The sequence below is a fragment of the Dioscorea cayenensis genome, chromosome 8 (genome assembly GCF_009730915.1).
Source record: "Dioscorea cayenensis subsp. rotundata cultivar TDr96_F1 chromosome 8, TDr96_F1_v2_PseudoChromosome.rev07_lg8_w22 25.fasta, whole genome shotgun sequence".
In the NCBI taxonomy this organism is placed as follows: domain Eukaryota; kingdom Viridiplantae; phylum Streptophyta; class Magnoliopsida; order Dioscoreales; family Dioscoreaceae; genus Dioscorea; species Dioscorea cayenensis.
This window is the reverse complement of record NC_052478.1, coordinates 7,492,104-7,507,805: the sequence shown is the minus strand read 5'-3', so window position 1 is coordinate 7,507,805 and position 15,702 is coordinate 7,492,104. Positions and strand designations below refer to the sequence as shown.

The following is a 15,702-nucleotide window of genomic DNA, read 5'->3' as shown; positions in this document are numbered from 1 at the left end:
ACATGAACAGATAATAAAAAAAAAACACAATAGTAATTAATCAGAAAGTAAATAAATATATGGAATTCAAAAATTAAGTAATCCAAATGTAAATAAATTATTTAAACATTTCAGATAATTATAATCCAAAATAAAATATCATTAAATGGAACTTTAAAATAATTTAAAATAATTCCAAAAAATAATAATAAATAAATAATTCAAAATATAAATAAATACATAAAATCATTATTTTTCTCGAAATTTTCCGTTGTTCAGAAAACTAAAGTATATACATATAATATGATTTATATGTAGGATGCTTACCTGATTAACAGCCATATTTTTGAATTCATACACCAATCGAGTATTTCTCAGGAAGTCCTAATTTGGGAATAACCCATCAGAATTACAAGTACACAAATTCTAAAATTCACACGAATGCAAAAACAAATCAAACACTAACAAAATTACTAAGGTCAAGACCAATAACCAATTCACCTACAAACCTTTAGATTAAAAATAGCGTAGCTTTGCAAATTCTAACCCAAATCAAAAATTTCAAACTTATGAGAAAACTAGGCATCTTCATCTAAAACATATCCAAATCTCACAATGATTTGAGACCTACAGAATTTAAGCCACCAGTATTAAAAATCATACTTATGTAAACCAACCGTTTCAGACATGCCTATTCCAATAAAAAATATCTCACAACATATAACTTCAAAAGTAATACAATCTTACTGACAATAAGGGTTTGCTTGGCTGGGAGGGTTTGGAAGGGTTGAGGAGGGTTTATAAAGTAAGGGTTCTTTGAACCCATGCTTGGGGGAAGGGTTGAGGAGGGTTTATAAGGGTTTGTAAGGTTTTTGGGCGGTTGAAAACCTCCCCTTTTCCCTCCATTCATCAACCCACCAAAATGGTGGGTTGGGGAGGGTTAAAAATTTTTTTTGACAATTTTGCCCTTATATAATTCTTATAATTACTAGCTTTGCCCTTTATATTAGGTTTTAGTCCATGTTAGCTTCCCATCACTCCTCAACTGCTTGTGCTTCCTCAGCCGCCAACCTGACTGTTGTAGAGGTGATTTTCCCAGCTTTTATCTATGCGATTTGGTTTTTAGTAGATTCAAATTGCATGCTTGATGATGGTTGCTTGATGTTGATTTTCTTCATGCGGTTTGTATGTGGTTTGTGGAGTGATTCGTTTGGTTCAACGAATTATAATTTTTGATTTTTGTTTGAAACCCGAATGGTTGGTTGTTTTCTTGAAGAGATTTTTATCCGAAAATTATATATATTGTTCCAACAACCAAACTGTTATTAAGATCTCAAAAATCTAGTATTTATAATCTTAACAATAAAGATTATGCCCTGGAAAGCTTAAGATTGAATTGAGACAAGGGTCGATTTCTTTTTCTTCATTTTAATTGAGATTTTTTTATGTCCGGACATGTTTAAGTTTAATGTGATCGTCAATTAGCATCCATCTTTATCTCATCTTTATTTTTTTAGTGGTTAGATCTCTAATTTTTTTATTCAAAGATGATAGGGTTTTTATGATTTAGTGTTTGTTTGCTTTCGGAAGATAGATGTTTTTGATCTAAAAGGTTGAACCTTGGTGAAGTGATTGAATACATGCTTATTTTTCTCTTATATAAAAATTATCACCTTTTTTTGAGATATAATTGATTTTTTATGAGTTCCTGTTGTGGTTTGAAGTTCCAGTATTGACTTCCATTGAAGTTTGTAGATTCTGTTAGTGGGTGTAATAGTTGTTTGATCGAGAATTCATAACTGTGATGTAAGCATGTTGTGATCATAAGTTCATAATGTGGTGGTGGCGTGGTGGCTCTATTATTCTGTGTTCCTTTCTTATTTTGCCTACATTATTTTTTATATTTTTTGGTCTCAAAGGTTCCTCATGTTACTCGTACCGATTATCAGCTGATTAATATAGCTAAGGATGGATTTGTATGTTCTGTTCTTTCTTTTTCACCCCAATCGCTTTGTCATCTCATTTCTTGTATATATTGTTGAAAAAAACAATTGTATCCCTGCGACTTAGCCTCACTGACTGAAAAGTGGTGGCACCAAAGATGATCCGAAGCTTCCCATCTGATGAAACCCCTCACTGACTCGGTGAGTTTGCAAGATACATCTTCTTGGCTACTTTTGTTATTTTTTTCTCTATCGTGCCTCATTTGTGTGTAATATAACTTAATGTAGTATTTCACTTTCCATCTTTTGGACTCTTTGGCAATGGAAAAATTTCCAACTAATTTCATGGGTGAATTTTTTTGCATTACACTATGTATATACATGCGTAAACTTTCAAGATGTTTCATTTTTTTATTTTTTTATTTTATTTTATTTTATCTTATCTTATTTTTGGTGAGTATTTTGCTAAATCTTTCTATAGTTTATTTAGCACAATCTAGATTTTCCAATCAATTGCACTATGATGTTATGTAATGGTCTCTGCATATCATTTTAACATAATCAGTGAGGATGTGAAAAACAAAATGACATATGGGATGTGTCAATTAACTGTGATCCGATCTAAAAATACTGAATTGGTATTTTGTAAAAGAAAAGAAAAAAAAAAGATAATATAGTTGCATTTTCACATATAGATCCTCCTTTTCTCCAATAAGTTGACATTGAAGGGGTAATGCAGGGAGATTCAATGAGAAGTCCAAAGTAGAGAATTCATGTATTGTTTATTGTGCAATTTCAAATTTCTGCACTTTTGATTGCTTTAGGATTCTCATTGAAATTACGGTTGATCTTGAAGCATCAAGAGCTTGCGTGTTAATTACGAACATGTTTAGTTTAATAGATAGCATGTTTGCTTATGTTTTTTAAAATATTATGCAATTTATGTATAGATGGCAGATCAAAGAGAACGGTTGGCAAAAATTCTGTTGGTTAAATTTTTATTGGACAATTCCTTTTTAAAACTGCAACGATTACATCACTTAGCAGCAGCTCAAGTAGTTATCGCTGTGATTGGTTGGATTATGTGCTACGTCAATGATCTTCAACATATGTCCAATCAAATCACAAGTGAAGTTAGGCTTCAAGGAGACCAATCAAGAAATGAGTTAATGTCACATTTGCTTTCAAGCGACTTATGTCAAAACATGATAAGAATGACCCCTACAGCTTTCCTTGGATTATGTGATATGTTAGTCAGAGAGGGTGGTATTAGGCCAACTTTATGTGTATCAGTCGAGGAGCAAGTTGCCAAGACACTTTATTTATTAGGACACAATGTCTCCCACCGTGAGCTAGCTTTTTTCTTCCGCCGTTCTCGTGAAACAATTTTTCGGCATTTCCATAATGTCTTACAAGCTATCGTGGAATTAGAGGATAAATTTCTAATACAACCTGATGGCTCACACATCCCTTCATTCTTTGGTGTATTAATGTAAGATATAGTTACTAAAATCCTAATTTCATTCTTCCTATTTTTGTAGGGATTGGTGGATGATTGTGACAAATGGTGGTTCAACATTGAATGATTTTGAAGAACATTTTGTATTTTGATATATCTTGCCAAATCAACATTGACTTGACTTTATTTTGATGAGCAATGTGATTTGATTTCATGCAAGAAAAACAATGTGTTATGGTTTATGTAGGTGTTGGAGCAACTTATATGTTGCTTAATTTGAGAACAATGTGTTTATTTAGATGTTGGTGTAATGTGCATGTTACTTAATTTAAATACAATGTGTTATGGTTTATTTAGATGTTGAAGCAATGGATAATGGAAGGAAACAATGTTGTCATTTATTTTTGATGAAAAAAATTTAGGTTACAATGTTAAAGCAATTCGTATGATTATGCGTGGTTTATTTTGTGGGTTTATGAAAATTGTTGTACTCATTTGTGTAGTATTTTTTTGGTGCTACATAAATTTTTATTATGTATTTGGGTGCTACAGTAATTTTATTATATTTGTCGATTTTTTAAAAAAAAATTGATGAAATTTTATATTGGAATAACAAAGGCCAACCCAAAAATCTTGATTAGTTGTGCAACCACAAAATTAAAAATAATCTAAATGATTATGCTTTTAGCAATATAAGGGCATTTTGGTAATAATAACACAAAACCTTACTTTCCTTTACTTCCAAACCAAACACAAAATGATAGTAACCCTTACTTTACTTTCCCTCCCCCCCAAACAAAGGATGTATTCAACCCTTCCTTTTCCTTCCCTTCCCTTCCTTTCCATTACTTTATGAACCCACCCCACACCCCATCCAAGCAAAGCCTAAGATAACTCAGAAATGAACAACTTTCATGTTTTTTTTACCTTATCCAATTCAATCTTCATGATAATCAAAAATAGCCATAATTCTTAAGGCTATGCACAGAAATATCATCCGAGACACTTATACCAATAGGGCTATATCTCACAAACTACAGATGCATAAAATCTGAAATTTTACAGGTATTTAGGTAACATCAAACTATGTAACTTTTTTATATTACTCTTCTCCAAATTCCATATACAAGACCATCAAATTGTCTAAGCAATCGTTATGTTCTCTGCAGAAATAGTATTGAGCACACCTATAGAAATCTGATCATATCTCACAATTTACATGGCTAAAAATTCTGAAATTTTGCAGAGTCAAATATAACATCATCCTATATAACTTTATTATATAAATATAAATCTAAAACAGAACTTACAATTATGAAAATAATCAAAAACTGTTCAAGGGCTGAATAGAAATCCTGTCCGCGTCACCTGCGTCTAAAAATTTATAATTTGCAGGATACTACTCCAAAAATTCTGAAATTTGGTAGCAAGCTAAACAAGATCTCGATCTACAATTTTCCTATTTTGATCTCTTCCAAATTCCATCTCTAGATCTTCGAAATAAATTAGCTAACAGGGACTTTCTGAATTTTATCCTCAAATTAAAATCAAATCAATTCTCACCAAACCCTAATCCTAACTAGTAACATGTCACAAACAAGCATAAGAAAGAGCAATAACAAAAACTCGGAACCTTAACTCAACAATAACAGTGAAACGAAATCCGTGACGATGAGACCCTTCTCCCGTGGCCGACACCACCCGGAAAAAGAAGAGAAAGAGATGAGGCAAGTCTCTCTCTCTCTCTCTCTTTTCCCTATGATCTAAAACCGAAGAAGCTGAAGAGACGACTAGGGTTTTGAAACTAAACAAAAAACAAAATCAATGGCTAAGATTAAAAGTAAAACCAATGACTAAGATTAAAAGATAAAAGCAATGGCTAGGATTTGATTAAGGGGTGGGGCTCACACATAATAATACCTAGTCCAGCATCATTTGTGTAAGCATTCCAAGCAGCATCGATGTAAACATAACAGCATTTGAAGAGTTTATAAGCTTAGGGCACTCCCTACTATACATGCCAGTTGCTTTAATATAGTCCTCCAAATAACAACCTCCTATGAAAAGAATAGAATAAATCCAGCTTTGGTTAGTGTTTTTTAAAAAACGTGGTTACATCTCTCCTTCCAAATAAGCCAAGCTGAAGTGGCAATTAAAGCTTTGATTCTGTCACCTTCAGGCCTATTCCTGCCATTAAAAAATACATGACTTTCCGGTTTACTTAGACCGTATTGGTTCGGGTGGGGATATTTAGACCCGGTCCAAGACCTTCCGGTTTTCTTCAAGCCGTCTATTGGACCAATTTCTCGTCTTCTCTGACCCCCACCTCTCGAGTCTCGACCAAAACCCTAACCCCATGGATGAGCTAGCTACCGCCGGAGACGTCGCCGGCGCTGGGCCGGCGCTATCAAAGAGCGCAAAGAAGAGATTGATGAAGCAGCAAAGGCTGGAGGCGCGAAAGGCGGAGCGGAAGGTAGCGGAGAAGGAGCGGCGGCGGCAAAACCTCGAGATCCGCCGCCGTGAGTGGGACGAGAAGCTATCTTCCGCGACGGAGGAGGATCGGGCGCGGATGGTGGAGGAACGGAAGGGGATGAGGAAGGAGCGAATGGGTCGGAGAGCGGAGGAGCGCGAGATGAGGATCCAACGGCTCACTAGAGCTAAAGAGACGGGTCCAAAGGTCGTGCTTGATCTCGAGTTCTCTGACCTTATGAGCTCCGGCGAGGTCCATAGTCTCGTTCACCAGGTGCGCCGTGCGCCGCCATCGCCGGCAAACTCTCTGTTTTATGTATACAAATATACACTTTTCATCAACTCACTTTTTATTTTGATTTGTTTAAAGATTTATTTGCTCTAATTGAAAGAATTTTGTAGATTTAGAACTAAAATGATACCAATTTGTGATCTTTGAACCATTACAAGACAATGCTAGGGTTCTACACTAACAAGAACTGCAAGCTGTGTTGTTTCAATGAGTTTTACTATCAAGTGAGCACTTCTACTTGTACTGAAATAGTAGTCTTTGGACATTAGCAAGTTAAAGCTAAACCTCTGCGCCTAATTTAAGGTTGTATGAGTTGTAACACCTCTGTTACTTAGTATTGATCAGCAATAGTTTAATCTTTCTCATGGGTTTGAATTTGCTTGATATTGTTGAACTAGGTTCTGTGATTGTGCCATCCTGTTAATTCCGCAATAGATTTTCTCTTCAATTATTAATGTGTTTGTTTTGCGTGTTTTAGTTTTGTTAAAATATCGTCCATTGGCCAATTGTCATTAACTTCCATGAAACCACCATCACCTGAATTATCTGCTTCTTCTTCCTGGGCAAAGATGGGGATTTGATTGGCATATCAGGAGCCCTTGTTGTGCATGCACTGTTGTCCTGAATTGATTTATAGGCAGAATCTGGAACCCATAAGCTGCCCCCTAATTCATAAGTACTTTGTGCTAAAGTAAGATGAAGTAGGTGATAAAGATACACTACTAGAATTTATGATAAGCTAAGATTTCTCAAGTGATAATAGATGTGCTCATGGTTATGTTGCAATTCATTTTCATTGATCTGTACCTTGGTAATGTGCTATTCTTTTAGCAAAGTTAAAGAATCAAGAGTGACCATTAGTTCTTTTTTTCTATTTCTGAACAAATAGTTTTGTCAAGATCACTCACTTTCCTTTTCTGTTTTTTTAAAGGAAAATTGTTTGTGAAGTTGTAAATGGATGACAGGTAAATCATTAACTAATGTAAGGTACAGATTATGTATTGTTATGCAGTGAATGGAAAGTGTCCATCACCGGTCCATCTCTGGCTGACAGGATGCAATGGTGAGATTCAGGCGCAGTTAGAAAAGCTTCCCGGTTTTGAGAAGTGGATGATAGAAAAGGAGAGCAGGTCATACATTGAAACCTTCCATGATCATAAAGAGAGCCTTGTGTATTTAACAGCAGATGCTGAAACCGTTCTTGATGAACTTGATCCTCAGAAAATTTATATAATTGGTGGATTGGTTGATCGGAACCGATGGAAAGGGATCACCATGAAGAAAGCAACTGATCAAGGGATTCAATCTGCAAAGTTGCCAATTGGAAGTTACCTAAAAATGTCAAGTTCACAGGTATATTTTGTTGTTTTAATGTCTAAAATTCTGTGCATAGGACTGTAAGAGTGAAATTTATCTTTGTTAATCAGAAAGTATACCAGACCATAGGCCATGTTTGAAACTATCACTGGCCCTTTATATAATTATACATACAACAGTTTGAAATAAGTATTTTTTTCACCAGTTCAATTTGACTGAAGCCCATTGCTTGTCTTGTGTGTGTTTGCTTAAACAGGTTTTGACTGTTAATCAAGTAGTTGAAATACTACTGAAATTTTTGGAAACAAAAGACTGGAGAAGTGCATTCTTTCAAGTGATACCTCAAAGGAAAAGAGGTGAAATTGAAAGCAAATTGGAAGACAATGAATTCAATGAATCTGTAGTCAATGATATACAGAATCAGAAAGAATCCATAGTTGATGAGGATGAAGACGATGATGATGATGATGATGATGATGATGATGATGATGGAGTTGGAGATGAAGCTGTAGCTGTAGAAGAAGAAGGTGTCTTGATGAAAAAACAACGCATTGGAGAAGTCACCAATGCTGAGACCCAAAAACTGCTATAAACTCTGTAACGTTTAGGGTTTCTTCTCTTGTACGTGTTTCTTTGGAGAGTTACAAGCTACCTTGATGGAGGTATTTTTGTGGTACTTCTTGTGTAATGAGCATTTGGAAATTGACAAAAGGTAATAGAGGTTGCAAGTTATTTATTGTTATTTTATTTTTTGCAGGTTTTTTGTTTTTGAAAAAAAATATATAATAGGGTTTCAAAATCTAAGCAGTTGGAAAAGCATGTAGAAAGAAGAGTAAGTAATTGCATTTAGAAATAGAAGACCTTGGAAGTGCATAGAAAATATAGTTAAGTAATTTGATTTAGAAATCTAAGCACTTGAAAATACATTTAAAAAAAAAATCAAATGAAAAAGGGAATAATAAGGTTTATATAATTAACTTCAATTATAATGATCAGGGTTGTTTAGTGGCAGGATGATGAAATTTCAGCCATACTAGCAAATCTATCCCTATTCTTACATATTTTTGGAAATCTAACTAGTTGGAAGCGCATTTGTCTAAGCAATTGCATTTTAATGCACTAAAAAGAAGAGGAGGAAAAGGGAAAAAAACGAATTGGACTTGGAAATCTTATAAGAAGTTGAATAAGACTAAAGTAATTACCTAAGTTTTAAGAAAATATTGTGTGAAAAACAAACATTTATCTAAGGATTTAGAAGAAATAGTCACCGGATTTAAAATAATTAAATAAATAAAACCTAATGTACTTTTATTTCAATTATATGGACAAAAAAACCATTTCAAAACTTTATATTTCACTCTTCCTCTTCTTGCCCTGATTTCAACCAAAAGAAAAAAAAAATTTAAAATAAGTAGCCGCACAGGAGGTCTGAATGAGAATCACTCTCTGTCCTCTTTATCTGCATGTTCTTTGAGGATTTATTTATTTATTTAAATAATATAAATAAATCATTTATTTATTGAAAGAAAAAAAAACAAAAAACACAAACTAAGAAACGGGCGGAAAGAGAAAAAAATATGAACAAAGATGATAAACTAAACAAGAGACAGACACAGTCACCAGAAAGACTAAACAAAAGACAGACGCAGTCACCAGAGGTGAAGCCCACTAACAGAGTTTATCACTTTTGAAAAAAAAAAAAAATTCAAATAGTTAAATTAGTTTTTGTTATTTATATTTCATCAACTTTAAGAACAAGAAACCCAAAACAAAATCAGAAAAACTTAATCAAAAGTCTCAAAGCTTTATATTTAAATCATCCCAAAACACTGAAACAAATTAAACAACATACCAAGACACAAATCCTAAACACAAGTCCTTAAAAAAGAGTTCCCCTCTCCAACAACCCCCCCAAACAAAGTCACTCAATTACAAGGATCAATTATAAGGACCATAAGGATCATATCCTCCTCCTCCTCCTCCTCCTCCCATTGCACCACTACAACCACCACCACCACCACTCTGAGGACTACTCCCCCCAGACCCATCACCATAAACACCCATATAATACCCTCCTCCATACCCATGATACCCTTGCCCCAAACTATACGGCGGCGGAGCACCATAAACACCACCACCACCACCAACATCAGACTGTGATCTCTTAAGTGGCAAAGCATCACCTCTCACAGCTCCCCGGTGATCTCCTTCAAGCTCTCTGTACTTTTGAAGATAAACAGACAACGGCTCAATATAATCATCAAAACCAAGCTTGCTCATTGCCCAGATGATGTCCTCAGCCGTGATAGTCTTGCGCTGCTCTCTCTGGCACCGGTCATTGGCTTCACTGGTGATGAAACTGATGTACTCTGACACGCATTCTTGAATGGTTTCTTTGGCCTCGTCGGAGATCTTTGCATGGGTTGGTAAAACTTTGCGCATGATTCTGATCACGTTGGCAATGGGCATGAACCTATCTTGCTCGCGAACCATGCAGTTGTTGTTGTTATTGTTGGCGTCGCCGGAGAAGGTGGAGTTAGGATTGGGGTTGGTGTCGGTGAGGGACGGAGAGTGGTCGAGAGAGCCGTTGGGGTTCGCCGGAGTGTTAGTGGTGATGCTCACCGGAGAGAGTGTTCCTACGTCTGGGACTTGGAGAAAGGTGGTGGAAAGTGTAAATAATTATTACTATATTTTTTTTTTGTGTAAAATAAATAAATAAATATTATATATATATATATATATATATATAGTTTTTAAAAATGAAGTTGATTGTTCTCTGGATAAGAGGACAACTGAGACGTTACACTATTCTTAACTCTCTTAACAAATTTCATAACAAATATGTGGCACGTCACAAGCAAAAGGGCAACGGAGAGCTTAATGATAAATAAAAGCATTAAAAATGTTCCCAAAAAAACAATAATAATAAATAAATGAAAAGGATTGAGAACAACTTGGTATAAAGAGACAGGAATTTTATAAAGTAGAAGGTCATGATAAGATAAACTTTGTAAATGAGTACATTGGATGAATTGTTCCACTCGGCCTCTAAAAATAGATTTTTTTTTCGCTGGTTTGCCCATACAAAATTCTATATTAACCATTCAAAACCACTTGATTAATCACAGTATTACAGTTGATAAGTAGCCTTAGATATATATCTTGTTATATTAGCCAAAGGAATTTCTTGAGAATACAAGATGTTTAACAAGTGAATTACATAAATATACTTAATATATTACTAAAAAAAAAGAAAAAAGGTAAGGCTATCACGGATTCCGAGGCATGCCACAAAAAGTGGGCTTCCAAAAGAGTGACATAAAAATCAATTCCCAAAACAGAAGGGACATGAAAGGAAATGCAATTGTAGTAAATGGAAAGGGTACAAAGATTCAAGATAAACACACACACTTACGTTGAAAATTTGTTGAACATTTGATCCAACATTGAAAACATAATACACTTGAAAACCTTCTTCTAAATCTCATGCAAGCAAGCAAGCAAGGAAAACAACCATAATAAATAGCATAGGAACATAAGTGAACATGATCTCAGGTGACCTTAAACAGTATACATGCTGCAAGGTTTGCAAGCATAGATATATATTTCTAAATAACCAAGTATTTGTGTAACAACGTTGTATATATAGAGAAAAAGCCCTGTTTTTCCTTCTTTTTTTTTTTTTCTCAAAAGACTAGTTTGAAACATGGATTTGTTTTACATACAGAAAGAGTGAGATAGGACTCTGTTTTATTTGTCATTGTTTCAACTTTCAAAGAAACATATTAAAACAGGGAACTCTGTTTTAGAGAAAGACAAGAGAGTTTTCTGTTTGTCCATTGTTACCAAGGCACTATTATAACAGAAAACTCTGTTTTAGAGAGACAAAAAGAACTCCCTTTCTCCATTGTCTCAAATGAACTAGTAAAACAGAAACCTCTGCTTTTACACTGTTTCAAAGAAACTAGTAAAACAGAGCCATATGTTTCACCATTGTTTCAAAGAAACCAGTAAAATAGGAAGCTCTCCATTGTTTGAAAGGAACTAGTAAAACAGAGCCATATGTTTCACCATTGTTACAAAGAAACAAGTAAAACAGGAACCTCTCCATTGTTTCAAAGGAGCTAGTGAAACAGAAACCTCTGTTCCTCCATTGTTTCAAAAAGGACAAGCAAAACAGAGAGCTCTGTTTTAGAGACAAAGAAAGAGATAAATGTCTTCATTGTTTCAAAGAGACAAATATCAAAGAAATCACTGCACTAGAGAAAGAGAAAGAAATAAAGAGAAAGGTAAGTGTGTTACCAGATTTGGACCTTGAGATCCTTTGAAATCCCTGAAAAAGAGCAGCACTGTCCATTGTTGTCTTTCCTAAAGAAGGAGGTTTCTCTCCAATTTGATGGTGAGGATGATGATGATGGTGGAAAGAGGAGAGAAAGAAAGAGAGATGAAGATGTTGTTTTGGTATTTACTTAGAACTTAGAAGAGATGCAAACCATTTTGCAGAACAAGGCCTCCACTTGTCATGCACAAGGCGGTACAAACAAGAGACTTTTATAGAGAGAGAAACATGGCTTTGAAAGTTGAAGCCATGAAGATGTTTTTACTTCTCAATTATACCTTTATTAATTTTCTTTAATAACCTTCATTTAATGCACTTTCTATCTTTATTTCTTTGTAAAAAAATATTTATGTCATTTTAAAAATTTTAGAGAATTGTAAGCCAGAAATAGACACCATCAAAGGTTTCTTTATACTGTAAAAATAAATAAATAAATAAATAAAGCTAGATTTAAATTATACAATAAAGATATTTTAAAAATTTATACTGTCTTTTTTAATTGAAGTGATTTATTTATTTTTTTAAAAAAAATTATAATGTGATAATTTTATCAGATGAAAAAAATTATAAAAATTGTGTAATTGTTGAGTTAAATTTGACAGAAGAACCTCCTCTTCACAAATCTTGCTATTGCAACATGTATATTTAATTTGTTGGGTTCCAAAAATACTCCAAAAAATTTTACTTTTTTTTTTGTATGTCTTTGAGATAAAATTATTTTTTATAATTTTTTTTATAAAAATAATAAGCGTCACCCACAAAGGGTTGTCAAACAACAGAGAGTATAGTGGCTTAACAATCTCTCATTATTTCAAAATTAATTGTTAAAAATAAGATTTAAAATAATATTTTCAATTATGAGAAAAACCCTAGTTATCAACTAGGTAGCTTAGATCATGCCATGGTCTTCATAAAAATTATTAAAATTTTTTAAATTACATTTGAAAACTAAAAACTCTGATGGTAACTTATTATAGAATTTAGAAATTAAAATAAAATAGTTTTAAAAAAAAGTTAAAAGTAACAACACGTTCTAGATAGCAATAGGAAAATTTAGAAAAAAAATAATCATAAAAATAATTATTTTAGTGAATGCCAATAAAAACAAAATTGGACAAAAAGGTAAGAACCCTGTTACTTTCCCCCTTAATTTGAGCTATTCTTTGTTTTTTTTTATTTTTAAATGTTTTTTCAAGCATAATAAATTCAGTTATGTTTTTCCGTAATTTATTTATTTATTTTTCTCTGCATATGAAGAAAGATAAAGAACAAACTCACACAAATCAATTCAAGATAACATGAAAATTCAGACAAGCAAATACATAATCAACCAAAGAAAAACACATAAATTTTAAATGTAATCTATGTAAAACATTGTTATAAAATTCTTAAAAACATAACTCAAAGATCTATGAAATTGAATCACAGAATGAATATTCCATCTCTGAATTAGCAGCATCAACATTGCTCCCAATTTCCACTCCAATGTCATCCATTGCATGATCATCACCACCATTCTCATTATACAACAATGCAAGATCACGAAAATACGAACACCGAAACAAATTTTTCTGCTTTCTCTTGTTTTCAGCAGCCTTCTTGTAATACTTGTTGATATTATCCCATTTTTCTTTGCATTTCTTCGCGTTTCGATTATAACCAATAGAACACATCTTGTTAGAAATCTCTTTCCACAGGTGATACTTTAAGCCATGACATTGAAACTTTCTCTCCATTTCAGCTCGAAACTGAATCAGTACATCGACTTCGGCTTTTTGCCATCTGTTTCCCTTAATCATCACATTCAAACACTCTTTCTCAGTCTGAATTTCAGTTTTCTCATCTTCATGATCAGTGTATTGTTTCATGAGTTTCAGTAATTTTTTCTGCACTTGTATCACCTCAATGAGTTGGTTTTCAATTGCTTCTTGTTTTTCCATCATTTTCTTCATGTTAATTTCCAAGAAATTTATTTTTTCTTTGATTGATTTCGTGTTTCTCTCTGATTTATCAGGTTCATTATGTTTACAAATTAAAGCTTCAAACTCTTTGAACAAAGTTTGTTCTCTGATTTCAATTGAATTCATTACTGAATAATCTTTGTCAGAAATTTCTTTGAGTTTCTGACCATCATTTTCATAAAATTCAACTTCAAATTCCCTGATAATTTGAATCCAAATGAAATATAATTAGAGTATACTAATTAAATAACATTTTTACTTTATAAAAGTATTATTATTATGATTATAAATAAATTCATGCATTAAAAATTAATACAGTAATTACCTTGAAAGGAGTTCCAACAATGGTCCAGTTCCAAGTTCACTTCCATTCCATCCACTTCCATGTGGTAACTCAATATTCAGTAAGTAGTCATCTCTAATGGGTTGTTCATAAAGCATTGAAGAGGATGGACGGCTAGGATTGGATCCAACACACATCTCAAGGTAATCTGGTGGAAGATCAACGGTTATGGGAAGCAATAGTTCATTGTGTGTATGATTTGTTTCCATTGTTTTCACTTTGTGAAAAATACCACTTCACTTAGTTCTTAATATATGTAAATACATATATATAAACTTATTTATATCCATGATTTGCCCCTTTCTGTTTCAACTATTTACATGAGCAAGGATTTTAAGTTAATGATGATTTCAAAATATTAAAAATGGCTGAGATGTAAATTTTAAAAATAATTTGTGGGTAGTTAATTTTGGGGGTGGTAATTTCTTAGCTAACTAAAAAAAAAAAAAAATTAAAATTTATTGCTAAAATGGTGGAAGAGACAAAATGTAAAGAAAAATGCGCAATGAGTAATAATTGTTGGTTGGGTGAAGAATCTTCACAGTAAATTTTACCAAATCTAACAGTACGGAATAAATAGTTTTTTTCTTTTTTTCTTTTTTCAAGTCACACGTAATTAATTAATTTATTTATTTATTCCTCCCATTTGTTAACTAGTTGACAAAATATGATATATATATATATATATATATGAATCATATGATAGGAGAATCTTTGATTAAAATATGATATTATTGCTTGTGGTTGTATGACTTTGTAACCAAGCTTGTCAGACCCGGCCCGGGCATCGACCCGGCCAAGCCCAGGGGTCAGGGGTCGATGGGTTTGACCGGGTCGAACCGGGGTTGAACCGGGGTCAATAATAAAATATTTAAAAATATACTATAATAATTAATAATTAAAAAATAATCAAAATATAATATTAAAAACCATAATTATAATATAAAAAAAATATAAAACTACTTATATTTGATATCCAAATTCATTTTATACTCATAACAAGCACACATCAACCTAACAAAATATGAAAATAATCAAAATTACACACTCAAAGCAACCATCATCAAAATATAAGTATATAATAAGCACACATTAACCTAACAAAAAAAAATAAAAAATACATACTCATAGCAACTATCATCAAAATATAACATGCACACATCAACCTAACAAAAAAATAAAAAATACACACTCATAGCAACCATCATCAAAATATAACATGCACACATCAACCTAACAAAAATAATGAAAAAAATACATACTCAAAAACAAGCATCATAAAAAAATAACAATTACATGATTTAAAGTTTAATTTCACACAAAAAACAAACACATACCAATCAAAAAATTCAAAGACAACAAAAAAAGTCACAAATACATAATCCAAAGATAACAACAATTACCAAAGTATTCAAATACAACTAACAACAAAAAAAGACATAAAGTTTAATTCCACACTCAAAAAGTCAAAACAAACACATACCAAGTATAACAAAAATAGTCACAAATACATAATCAAAAGATTTACCCAAGTATTCAAATAGACAAACACAACTAACATGAGTTAGGTCCATGAACTTGGATCAAAACTCAAATTAAT

General features: G+C 32.8%; 2 protein-coding genes across 3 annotated transcripts; one reads left to right on the top strand and one right to left on the bottom strand.

The window, feature by feature from the left end:
• Positions 1 to 5,679: 5,679 nt before the first annotated feature.
• On the top strand, positions 5,680 to 8,201 carry LOC120266349 (tRNA (guanine(9)-N1)-methyltransferase). The gene is made up of 3 exons (XM_039273976.1): positions 5,680 to 6,124; positions 7,136 to 7,495; positions 7,716 to 8,201. The coding sequence occupies exons 1-3, from the start codon at positions 5,738 to 5,740 to the stop codon at positions 8,049 to 8,051; spliced, it is 1,083 nt and encodes a 360-aa protein (XP_039129910.1). The 5' UTR covers positions 5,680 to 5,737; the 3' UTR covers positions 8,052 to 8,201.
• Positions 8,202 to 9,306: 1,105 nt separating this feature from the next.
• Positions 9,307 to 11,963, bottom strand: LOC120267684 (nuclear transcription factor Y subunit B-1-like). Of its 2 annotated transcripts, none has more exons than XM_039275358.1 (2): positions 11,762 to 11,963; positions 9,307 to 10,107 (listed from the first exon to the last, which is right to left on the bottom strand). In XM_039275358.1, the coding sequence occupies exons 1-2, from the start codon at positions 11,814 to 11,816 to the stop codon at positions 9,398 to 9,400; spliced, it is 765 nt and encodes a 254-aa protein (XP_039131292.1). In that variant the 5' UTR covers positions 11,817 to 11,963; the 3' UTR covers positions 9,307 to 9,397. The 2 variants fall into 2 exon arrangements, with proteins under 2 accessions (XP_039131292.1, XP_039131293.1); XM_039275359.1 differs by having other exon boundaries at positions 9,307 to 10,101.
• Between the last annotated feature and the right edge of the window lie 3,739 nt (positions 11,964 to 15,702).

Bases quoted from the DNA above. Each gene is read 5' to 3' on its own strand.
- LOC120266349 (XM_039273976.1), top strand. From the start codon at position 5,738: ATGGATGAGCTAGCTACCGCCGGAGACGTCGCCGGCGCTGGGCCGGCG. The intron at 6,125-7,135 runs GTGCGCCGTGCG...TGTAAGGTACAG, and splicing joins TCCATAGTCTCGTTCACCAG to ATTATGTATTGTTATGCAGT. The intron at 7,496-7,715 runs GTATATTTTGTT...TTGCTTAAACAG, and splicing joins TAAAAATGTCAAGTTCACAG to GTTTTGACTGTTAATCAAGT.
- LOC120267684 (XM_039275358.1), bottom strand. From the start codon at position 11,816: ATGGACAGTGCTGCTCTTTTTCAGGGATTTCAAAGGATCTCAAGGTCC. The intron at 10,108-11,761 runs GTAACACACTTA...CCTTTCTCCAAG, and splicing joins GATCTCAAGGTCCAAATCTG to TCCCAGACGTAGGAACACTC.